This window comes from Diceros bicornis, chromosome 1 (assembly GCF_020826845.1).
Source record: "Diceros bicornis minor isolate mBicDic1 chromosome 1, mDicBic1.mat.cur, whole genome shotgun sequence".
NCBI lineage: Eukaryota > Metazoa > Chordata > Mammalia > Perissodactyla > Rhinocerotidae > Diceros > Diceros bicornis.
Window position 1 is genome coordinate 64,819,102 of NC_080740.1, and position 12,304 is coordinate 64,831,405.

General features: G+C 39.8%; 1 protein-coding gene across 2 annotated transcripts in view; it reads right to left on the bottom strand.

Moving 5' to 3' along the window:
* JAKMIP2 (janus kinase and microtubule interacting protein 2) overlaps positions 1-12,304 on the bottom strand; it is a 171,562-nt gene that overhangs the window by 24,577 nt on the left and 134,681 nt on the right. For both annotated transcript variants that reach the window (XM_058543491.1, XM_058543498.1), the window contains exons 12-16: positions 11,973-12,035; positions 8,842-8,940; positions 7,291-7,389; positions 5,542-5,595; positions 4,591-4,656 (exon numbers count right to left, since the gene is read on the bottom strand). In XM_058543491.1, coding sequence (XP_058399474.1) covers positions 4,591-4,656; positions 5,542-5,595; positions 7,291-7,389; positions 8,842-8,940; positions 11,973-12,035 — 381 coding nt within the window. The remainder of the gene's footprint in view (positions 1-4,590; positions 4,657-5,541; positions 5,596-7,290; positions 7,390-8,841; positions 8,941-11,972; positions 12,036-12,304) is intronic.

Below are 12,304 nucleotides of genomic sequence, written 5' to 3' on the forward strand. Positions count from 1 at the left end.
TGTCTACCATGTGTCAGGCGATGTGCTAGAATACGACCAACACAAAATTTTTTGTCCTCAGTGATGGACACCATGGGAGGTTTTCTTAGAAGTGACAATTGCACTGGAGTCTCAAGAATGAGTCAGATGATTAGGTAAAAGCGAGGGGCAAGTTCCAAGCAGAAGGGATGTCCAGTTGTCCATGGTTGTAAGGGGCATAGTGAAACAAGAAGCCCAGCTGAGACGGGAGAAATGGCAATTTTCAGTATAAAACTCATAACAGCTCAGTGTTGAAGAATCATTTTTGTTGAGTGGAGACATTTTAAATCACATGAGAACTTACTTTTCCTAACACTTGGAATACATCGTTCTGCTATATGGCATTGATCAACACCCTGAATGAATTTAGACTTTGAATATTATGGTGTGAGCCTACCAGATGTATGGGTTAATAGAACAAATTATTATAATGAGTCTCTACCAAGTCAAACACCAGCTTATCCCTTACGGAGGCAATGGGGCATAGTAATTAAGTGTGTGGGTTCTAGAGGCAAACTACATTGGGTTTAATTCCAATCTAGCTTCTCATGGCTGTGTGGCCTTGAAAGGTTACCTGATTTCTCTAAGACTCAACTTTCTTATCTGTAAAATGAGATTAATGTGAAGAGTACAGGATGTATTTCATGTAAGGCACTATTCACAGCATGTTGCATGTACTAGGTACCCAATAAATTCTAGTTTTTGGTTAACATTTATTCTTGTAGTTCTGTATGATTGGAAATGTGCCCCATTACAGCTATTTCTTTTTAGTTTGTCTGTGATAAATTATGTGGTACACTGAGCATTTTTCTATATACTGGAGCTTTCACATTCATGTCCAACAACCCCTCGGCTGTAGGGAACATGGGGAAAGAAAAAAGGCATGGAGAAACTCAAAAGGATCTAATTTCTCAGTTCTTGTCCATACACACGGCTTCCCCCAAAACAAATTTCAGTCAAAAGTCATGGGTTTCTTGTAAACAGCCTCATATTGCTATTGCATATTGTCAAGCTTTATTAAAATTCTTCCTCTTGTTCGCTGCCAGTTTGTCAGTGATAAAAAAATTCTTTTGTAAATCATGTTTTAAAGAGTACTGTGAATTGTGAAGTAGTTCAGTCATGGGCTTTAGATAAAGATTTATGTGTTAGCTCCTGCTCCTTACTACTTGTGTGACATGCGACAAGTCACTGAATAGTCCATGCCTCAGTTTCCTCTTGTGTAAAATAAAAACAGTGGATGAAAATAGGATGGTTGTGAGGAACAATGAGATAACACACATACAGTATTGAGTGCAGTACCTGGCCCATAATATGTTGTCAGTTAAGGTCACTGCTATTATTATTATTATTAATACAAAGTCACAGTAGGATTTGCTTGTTGGAAATTTGTCTAGGCTCATTCTCCGGCTAAGGATCACACTCCCATATAGTAGTGTGCTACTCAAATCTGTAGTTGCAGAAAATTCAAGGTTGACATTTAGAATTACTAGGAGGTAGAAATGTTTATCTGTGAATCCCAAAGGAAGCAGGTGACTTTAACCTGTGAATGGCAAAGATCTGCACAAAAGGCAACTGCACAGATCACGAGCACCATAAGGACAGGCTCGTGTCTTATTTATCTGGTTCCTCACTTTCTACCACAGTGCCAAACACATAGTCACCACCCTGTGATTGTTCAACTGAACCCCCCACACCTGTCTTGCAAAGGAGGTAAGTGGAAGCATGGGCTAATTCACCAAAGCTCTAAAAAACCAACTCCTACATGCTCTGCATCGGGTACTTCCTGCTTTTAATGGGATGCTTGAGGGGAAGTTTGGTGCAGTGGTTAGGAAGATCATGGCCTCTGGAAACAGACTGCTTGAGTGTGAATCCCGACTTCATCGTGTTCCAGCTGTGTGACTTGGGCAGTTACCTACCTTCTCTGTGCCTCTGATTCCTCAAGTGTGAAATGAGGATAACAGTAGTACCAGGACTTGGGCAATTAGGACAATGCCACGCTCAAAAGAAGCACTATGCAAGTGTTAGTTACGACCAAGTTCAAGCTGCATACGACCACACTGGGCAGGAAATGGAAGGTTTTCTTCCATCAAAGTAAATGTGAGGCACACAAGACCTATTTTTCCTTTTCCTTTTCCTTTCCTTCCCTTTCATAGAATAGGTCCAAATTTTCTTTATATCCCTAAACTAAGGTGAGTTGTCTTACAATAAAGAATCACAGCCCTTCATGACTCCAACTAAATGAGACACTCTGGCTATCATTGCCGAATAAATGTAGCGGAACCGGTGGTGCAGACAGTGTTTCCTTCATCTTTGTGTCGTGGGAACAGTGTCTTGTAGACATTCAAAAATTCATTCAGTCCTTCAGTAAACATTTATTGATCACCTGTTAGATGTGCTGGACTGGTGTGAAAAGCTGGGGAAACCAAAGGGGGAAAAGAGATACCACATTTGCCCTCGTGGAGCTTAGAGTCTAGTGGATAGAAGAAAATAGGCAGTTGCATTATAGTTGTTAAAAGCCATGGTAGCAGAAGCACAGGTCAGTGGGAACACAGAGAAAGAACACCCACCTGGGCTTGGGTGAACACTAAGGCTTCCCCTTGTATGGGGGTGTCCAACGATTAAGATTTAGCCAGACAAAAGTAGAAAGGGAAGAAGGTAATATCTTCTAGGCAAAGAGAACAGTGTAAAGGACCAAGGAATGCAAATAGAGGTAGAGAGAGAGAGAGGGGATTGGGGCCCCAAAGGATTTGTATATGGTTGGACCTGAGCTAGTGACCAAGGAAGGAAGTGGGGTACTAGAGAAGTAGGAAAGGGCCAGATCCCAGGGGGCCTCTTGCCAAGTTCTGAATTCTGGACCTTATGTTGAGGACAATGTGGTGCTGTTAATTGGCTGGGAGGATGAGAGGGAAAGCAATAAGGTCTGTAATTAAATTGTGAAGGAAGTAAGTTTTTATAAGAGCAAATCCTAGATATCATTTCACAGGTAAATACTTCAATATGCATCCCTAACAGATAAGACCTTTTTTAAAAAAACATAACCACAAGGCCATTTCCACACCTTGCAAAATTAACATTAATTCCTTTTGTCATCTGATACCTGGTCCATATTAAAATTTCCCCAATTGTCAGCAAAATGTCCTTTTTTTTTTCACACTTGGTTTGCTTGAATCAGGATGCAAAACAGGATCATTTCTTTTTGTGTGTGTGTGAGGAAGATCAGCCCTGAGCTAACATCTGATGCCAATTCTCCTCTTTTTTCTGAGGAAGACTGGCCTTGAGCTAACATCGTGCCCATCTTCCTCTACTTTATATGGGACACCACCACAGCATGGCTCGACAAGCTGTGCATTGGTGCACGCCTGGGATCTGAACTGGTGAACCCTGGGCCACTGCAGTGGAGCACGTGGACTTAACTGCTTGCGCCACCGGGCCAGCCCCCAGGATCATTTCAATATTTCTTAAACCTTTTTATTTTATAGCAGTCCTTCCCTTTCCCTCTGCCTTTTTTTTTTTTTTTTTTTATGTCATTGCTTTGTTTGAGTAACTTAACTGGGTCATTTGACCTATAGAATTCCCTCATTTCAGATTGGAGTAAGCTGACTGCTTGCTCATGGTTTCATTTACTTTATAACAATCTTTTTACACATTTAGGAATTAAGACAGCATCTCAAGGAACCTATACAGTTCTCATTTTATCCAACCACGTAAACATGACTCTCAACTATGCACCGCTCTTCAAGGCACCATGAATACCACCAGTTAGCGGGCTCCTCCCCTCGGCTCTTTCCTCTCCTCTCTCTCTTCCTGCCATTTACCAGGTTTAGACGCAAGGGGGCCAGAGCACACTCAGTGCTGCCCTTCTGACAGTCTAGGTTGGGCTTTCTGAATGAGACTGCAGTGAGCCACACGGATGTTACAGAAACAGATGGAACAATGGTATGTACACACCCAAGGAAAGCCTATAAAAGAGTCACGCTCCGGTTTACCACCTCTTAACAAAATCCTTCTTTATTGGCCTCCCAGCTTGGTAGGGATTGCCTAAATAATGTAATTCAGAAGGTTTTTCATTTTTTAAGAATTATATTTTTAAGAGACTTCAGGGGCTGGCCCGGTGGCGCAAGCGGTTAAGTGCGCGCGCTCCGCTGCGGGGGCCCAGGGTTCGCCGGTTCGGATCCTGGGCACACACCGCCGCACCACTTGTCCAGCCATGCTGTGGCAGCGTCCCATATAAAGTAGAGGAAGAGGGGCATGGATGTTAGCCCAGGGCCAGTCTTCCTCAGCAAAAAAAGAGGAGGATTGGCAGATGTTAGCTCAGGGCAGATCTTCCTCACAAAAAAAATAAAATAAAAAAAGAGACTTCAAAGCAAGAACTATCCACCCAACCCAAATCAGTGTGTAGATTTTTCTTTTGTGTCTTCTCATTCTATCTGGGTTGTATCACACTGAAAAATAAAATATTTATTAGGTATTCAAGAACGCAGTCATGTGCAAAGAGAATGTCCTTCAACGCTACCCTGCCCTTCAGGTGTTAAGCCAGACACAGATGATTTGAATGTTAGTACAACTTATTACCTTCTCTGCCAGGGACAGCACAGTGCTGGCCTGAATTATGGCCACTTGTTCTTCATTTCTCAAATTCTGTGAAGAAAGAAAGAAAGAAAATAAGCTAAGGACATTCATGATACTTACACTATCAGAAAATACTGCCTAAATTTCTGCCATAGACACTACTGCATATGCATGCATGTAACCTTAGCAAATGTTCAATTCTATTTAGTAATAATTCTTCACAAAGAGTTTATTCAAAACCAGTAAAAAGTACATTGTGATTTTTTTAAATCTCTCTCTAATACTAACTTGATTTTATGTTTTGCTGTAAGCATACTTCATTAATAGTCATGTTATGAGAAAAGCAGAAACAAAATGAAATAAGGAGTAATCTCTTCATAGCAGTTTGATATGATTTAATTGATTGTGTTCTCTCTTTGGATAATTTTCCAAGGGAAAAAATGGTGTGACCCGTTCAACCTACATGCATCATTCATCTAGTATCTCAATGAATGTTCCTCCTCAATGAATTAATATGCCTTGACCCTGCCTGGAAGATGTTTTTAGAAAGAAAAGGGATTATAGTTTCCTGGTCCATTTTTATGGGGCTGACACCAACCCTACTATTTAGCAGCATTTGCAACTGCATGACTGATTAATTTCACGCTGGATGCCTCCAAGCAACAGTCAGAAGGTAATTAGCTTTAATCACAGCAGATGTGGTTGGCATTCAAACCTGAAACCTGCCCATGAATAGCACTTGACCACTTTCCATTTCTGCCACTACCTTCCAGAGATCCTTACAACCACTGAGCGAGGTTGTTTGATAAACTGGTGATTCTCTGGGAGCTACATCCTTAAGTGAACATGGAGTCTCACTTGATATTTTTTTATACATGATGCACTGGCAAGTATTTCTTGCTTCTCTTTAGGCAAATTCATATCTCTACTGTACTTAATGGATTCATTACTTACCCCATTATCACCTAAGATGTCAAGCTGTTTTATGAGATCAGGGATGTTCACATCCTGCAAAATCAAGGAAATACATTCAAGTCAAAGACACAAACGTGGCTTACCATTCTATCAGTGCCTGAACCTTAAGTTAGAGAAGACATTTTAAGGCTTGTACTTCCTTGGGTTGTTTTCAGTCAGGCAACACCTGATTTTACATTTCCACCCTGCTCTTATAAGCTCTGCGAACCTAGGAAAACTACTTAACAGTTCATTCTCCATTTTGCCAATTGCTAAATGAAGATAAGATATACCTCCTTCACAGGTGAATGTTGAGAATAAAGAGACTGTATATGAAAGAGTCTAGGATGTACTAAGGACTTGGAATTTTCTCCTTAACTTTTTTTCTTACAATTTTCAAAAATTTTTTCAATGATGATAGATTTCAGGTATGAAGAAAAGTAACAGGTAATTAATATAAATAATCGACCAATTTCATTCTAATTAATAGAATTCTGACCTGGTGAGATTTTGACTGCCACATAGAAACGATAGTGCAGTTTCATTTTTTGTGTCTAGCATTAATTTCATCCTATGGAAAACAGCTGATTTTCATTATATTCCTTGAGTCAGTTTGAAGCAGCTGAACTCCATTTGAAAGAGTTCCCTTGGATATAAATTACATCCATTGGATTAGGTTGTTTGTGATTTATCTAGGAAAAAGCATCTAAAGTAAAGTGCCTTCCATTTAATTAGAGTTGAAATCAAAAAATTGTTTTGGTTTACAAATTTTCCTGCAACCCAGGAAGGCCAGAGGTTTAAACACCATGAGAGTGATGTAAGATGGAAGACAAGGAAGCACAATTTTACTACCTAATCGTCCCCCCACTTTTCACCTCATTAGTACCACCTTCTCCTCTCACTTATGTTCAGATCGCGGTACAGAAGATCCCTACCACCAGGAAGGGGGAAGTCTAGCTCAACCTCATAGGTAGAGAGAAGGCAACTAAAGCAGGTATATACGCAGCTCAGAGTAGGAGCAGAAGGGCCATGTAGAAGGTAAAGGAGGGACCAGGAATAGTGGGAGGCTTCCTAGCTTTACCTCTGGAATAGATATTCACCACATAATTTCCTTACAGTGAAGGATAATATATTTTCCAGGAAATGGAGCCACCTCCATTCAACCTTAATATTTAAAATGTTTTCCAATATCACTAAAGATAGAGTTATATTTTGTCTAAGTGAGCAACATGTTATCAACTTAAGTCCTTCCAAAAGAGAAATCCTCCCTAAATTAAACATATCAAAAGAGATGGTGGACTAGATGATTTCAAGGTCTCTTCTAGTTCTGAAATTTCAAGATTATGAATTCCACAGCACCTAGAACAGCACAACAAAGGGACTCAACAAATACTTTTTTATCTGGCATACTTGAAATATGTTTCTTGAAGTACTGAGTTTAATATTTCCTCTAGACAATTAAGGGTAATTATCTTAATAAATATTTTGATTCTGTATCATTCTTTATGTTACTCTTTTCTAAATAATCATGGCTTCCTGTGTTCTTTGCTGTTACTATTCGTACATCTGTCACATATTTACTTTATGTTCTACTGATTTTCCAATAAATGTGACTATTTTCAATTCCTACATAGTTTGTATCAAAATGACATTCAGTGACTGAAAGACAAAACAGTCATGAGCAACCTCCCCTTTTCCAATTCCCAGTTTTTCTACTTTCTACAAACAAAAAATTAAATATCTGCCTACCTTCACACCTTCTTTCATACAGTAGATCTGTAGAGCACTCACGCCATCTGAGAATGGGTGAATTTGTAGATTAAATGGAGGGGATCGTCTCTCTCTTTCCTTGAAATACAATGAAGAATTACAGTAATTAAGGAAAAAAAAAGCAACAACTGATTAAACACTAAACCAGTTGTCTGTGTTCTCTCTTTATGCTATTTCAGCAATTTATCAAATATGTCATTTGGCCAAAAAAAAATATCAAACTAAGGTGTTCATACTTAAATTTAAATGGAAAGGAAATGATTAGTCAACTGAGATGTATGGGAGAAGGATTTATAAATGGTGTGATCCAGTCTTGCAAATTTTTTGATTGGGGAAATGTGGGAAGTGGAGTAACAATTTAAACTTGTAAATACAAGTATTTAGAGCTTTCAGGTGTCACAAAGAGTGGTCTTTCAACCATGAAGTTTTATGGCAGCTAACAGCCTTTTGTGCATTCAATCCACTCAAGCTTTGTAAGTAAGATATATGGGCTACCAAAGACGACTTAACTCTTCTTCACTGAGGAATACCAACCGCTAACTCTATCCAAACCTAATTTGAAGTAAGATCAAGAAGAAATTGCTGGCAAAATAACAAAGAAATAAAATGGGAATTTTTCTTATTTTTTACACATCAATGTACATTCAACCAGACTCTAAGCTAGATTCTGCATGATGCAATCAAGATCTGTTTTGATTGATATGCTTGACTTAAAAAAAAGAAGACTCTGGGGGCCGGCCTGGTGGCGCAAGCGGTTAAGTGCGCACCCTCTGCTGTGGCAGCCCGGGGTTTGCCGGTTCGGATCCTGGGCGCACACCGATGTACCGCTTGTCAAGCCATGCTGTGGTGGCATCCCATATAAAGTGGAGGAAGATGGGCACGAATGTTAGCCCAGGACCAGTCTTCCTCAGCAAAAAGAGGAGGATTGGCAGATGTTAGCTCAGGGCCGATCTTCCTCACAAAAAAAAAGAAGACTGAAATTTGGTCTGATTAACCAAAGTATTTCCTAAAACAAGTTACCTTGCTTCTTATCCTTTTGCATAAATGCATTATAGACTAAAATGTTTACTTACAAATTCAAGTGTCTAATGATAAAATATTTTTGTATACTGCTCATTTTGAAATATAATTCTTGAGGTAAGATTTTATGAGTCAGAATTCAATGAAGTGTGGAAATGATTATTTAAAAGCAATAAAATATTGATGGAGTTTGAAGTCTATTATTTAAATTATTTTAAAATTATTCATTAGCCTTGTTCATAAAGGCAATGGTGTTGAAAAGTACAGTATCTGAGCAGACAATTCTGAGTTGCATCAATAGTTGCATCAATGCTTTACCACTTATTAGTCACAGGACTTGGGCAAATTATTTAACCTCAGTTGCTTCATCTATAAAATCCTGCTTGTGGTTGTGAGGTTCAAAAAGGGCATACATCTGAAATGCTTAATTCAGCACCTCCCACAGAGGACACGCTCACTGCATGTTAATTGATATGATTATTTTTATTATCATTATCATCATTTCCTTACTTCTAGCTCTAGGTTTCGAAACTCCAGCAGCTCATTCTGGTCTCTGGCATCCTGCAGTTCCTGTTGTAACCGGTGATTTTCTGCCTCCTGTTTTTCTATCTAATAAAGTAAATCCTCAAGTTAGGTGAACATTGCAAAAAGCATCTACAACTTTGCAAAGCAAGCATGTAAATAAATTCATCTAGACCATGAAAATAAATCCCAAGTAGATGTGAATAAAATAAGTCTTTGGCTTTCCTTCTAGTTACCCCTTTGGTTGAGTTTTTTGGCTCATAGAGGAAAATGCTGGGGGACACCTCCATTCATTGAGATCAAGTCTAGCGACGCTGTGAATAGTGAATCTGAGAGTACTCACTATGCTCTTGCTGTGGGGCAAAGACAGTGTCCTAGAACTAGATTTGATGGCATAAATAATGGAGGCTGACACCTCTTATTTCTGAAGTTACAGACTGGAGAAATAATGTTTTAAAAACAGCTCTGATCACATACAGAACTTTGCTGAATTCTAGTTACCTACAGAATAAAGCCAAACTTCTCAATATGGAATTCAAAAACCTTAATAATCCGGTCATCAGCTAGCTTTCCAGTTTTGAATATCACTGTCATCTGTACACACTCACACATCCACATGTGATCACACAAACACCAGAATCTAGAAACCCAGATTTACCCTACAGACTGACTACTCCAGGAGCTCTGTCTGTGCTCATCTCTGCCTGAAAAGGGCTCCCCCATTTCCTTTTCTACAGGAGAAAATATTCCACTTCCTTGAACACCAAGCTCTAACATCTCCTACCATAAGAGGCTTCCCCTGGCTACCCATTTAGAAGTGACACCCCTTCTGTTTTCCTACAGGACCTCTAATATAACCTGATGGAACATGGAATTAAGTTAGTTGTGTACAAACATGCCTTGCCCTATAGACAGGTCCATGTCTACAAGGGATGAGAACATTTTCATGACTTGCAATAGGTTTTGGACTGCCTTTGATGTTAGCTGTATGGGTGGGCCTTATGCACAGAGATTATTTAAAATCTTAAAGTTAGAAATAAAATGCCAGGGGCTTTTTATCACAGGATAAATTTTACTTTCCCAAGTATACACACTTGGAGTAGGATGTTTAGCTTTATTGTCACTGTGGTTTTGTATACTTACTCTAGAAGCCAGAGCTCAAAAATTTGCCTTTCAGCCCAAAGAAATCAAGACCAAAGGAAATCAGACAGAAGACATAATGGGAATTATTTTTAGATGATAAAGAAATTTAATAATACATTACTGGGCATCTCTGAGACTACTAAAATCCCCTTTTTCTCAAAGCCTCATGGTGTAGAAAAACTACAGAAAAATAAAGATGGGGAGATATGTGACATTATTTAATGTAGTCAACTCAAGTTTTTTACACTACATTTTTGTTATCTAGTGAACTTATGAAAGTTTTTAGAAGTTGACTTAGATCACAAAAGAGATTCTACTTCCTAGAATCTTGGATTGGGATCAGAGATGGGATATTTGGGGAGATCCCTGGTTCTGGTGGGTAGCACTGGCAATCAGATCCGTGGTTCGCAGGTTGCAATTCATAGATAGACCAGGGCCAGTGTCTGATAATTTTCTGTATAGGGACCCTTAACCTTTCTGAGAGTATCTGTTCTCAATCCTGGAATACCCACCCACCTTCTAGACATCACCTCTATTATACAGAAAGTGAGATAGGATGCCCTAACTTTGCCAGCCCAGAGGGGTGGGAGGACAAGTATCTTCTTTCCCTTTTCATGCTTATGAGGGTGTTGTGGTTAATTTTTATTCCTTGTCAAGGCTAGTGATTATTGGTAGAAATAATTCTAAGATAATTTCTACATAACTTTGGGTCAACCTACAGAATTATTTCCCTTATTCAAATGGGCTTTCAAATTCTGTTTTTGTCAAGAACAAGACAAGATTATTTTGTAATCTTTTCACTAGATTTGTGGAAGGTAAATACCAAAGGAAAAGCCACCTTTGAACTTAAAATGATCTGTTGTATTTCATTGCCCCAGTTCAAAAGTCTACGTTTAGATAAGCAAAATTAATTATATCTGCAGTAATGCACTGCATAACGACATTTCGGTCAATGATGGACTGCATATATGATGGTGGTCCTATAAGATTAGTATCATAGGGGGCCGGCCTGGTGGCGCAAGTGGTTAAGTGAGCATGCTCTGATGCGGCGGCCTGGGGTTCGCCGGTTTGGATCCCGGGCGTGCACCGACACACTGCTTGTCGAGCCATGCTGTGGCGGCGTCCCATATAAAGTAGAGGAAGATGGGCATGGATGTTAGCTCAGGGCCAGTCTTCCTCAGAAAACAGAGGAGGATTGGCATCAGATGTTAGCTCAGGCCTGATCTTCCTCACACACACACAAAAAAGATTAGTATCATATTGCCTAGGTTTGTAGTAGGCTATACCACCTAGGTTTGTGTAAGTACACTCGAGGATGTTCGCACAACTATGAAATCGTCTAACGATGCATTTCTCAGAACGTATCCCTGCCGTTAAGCGACACATGACTGTATTGGGCCTAAACCACGCTTTTGCATCTTGATTTGTTGATCAACCTCCTGGACATGCTGTTTTGTGCTTTGGATGCATCTTTTAAAAATTTCTTTCATTAAAGAAATATATAAACAGCCAAGATTAGCAAAAAGATTAAGAGTGAGAACACAGTCTATGCTAGGTGGCAGCATGGTCTTGGAGTCATATTCTGTCACTTCTTTGTACAAAATAACAAGTCCTATTCATAACGTGTTTCTTGTAGATGGATAACCACATAGGATGTGTGCACGTGTGGGTGTATATATATATATATGTACAGTACATATACAGTATATATATACGGTTAACAAATCGATAGGTTTCAGAGATCACATCCTTTCAAGTCGGCACAATGCCCAGCGCAGAGCCATGCACACGTGCCACTTAACTGATGGTGATGGCGGTGACAGGGATGCAGTTGAGCACGCAGCAGAGGAGAGTGCAGGGCCAGAAAAGCCTCCCCTTCCCCTAGCCCCTGTGCCACTCCTGAGAGGACCCCCTGCTGCTCCTGGATCTCTCATCATTTTCTCCTCTGCCCCACTAGAGTGTTGTGCCCCACATACCTTTTCTAAAAGCTCCTGGTTTCTCTTAATGAAAAGTTGTTTATCTTCTACCCAGTGTGAATCCTGTTTGACAAAGAATATCGCGCAGTCAGCATTTCAGAGTGGCACGAAAGAGCATGTGTCGTCAAACCACTTTGCCAGAGCTGTCTTCTTTTCACCCAGTTTGTTTGCCTGCCAATGACTGGTAAATGACACCCACCCCTGCCATCTCCTTATTCAAAGACATGGGGGCCAAAGTTGCCAGGAAAATTTAACCCCTTTTTCATTGTCACTCACTAGCTCTACCTTTTTCAGTCTGAATAATCCAGGACCAGCCTTCTGGGGACTCAGAA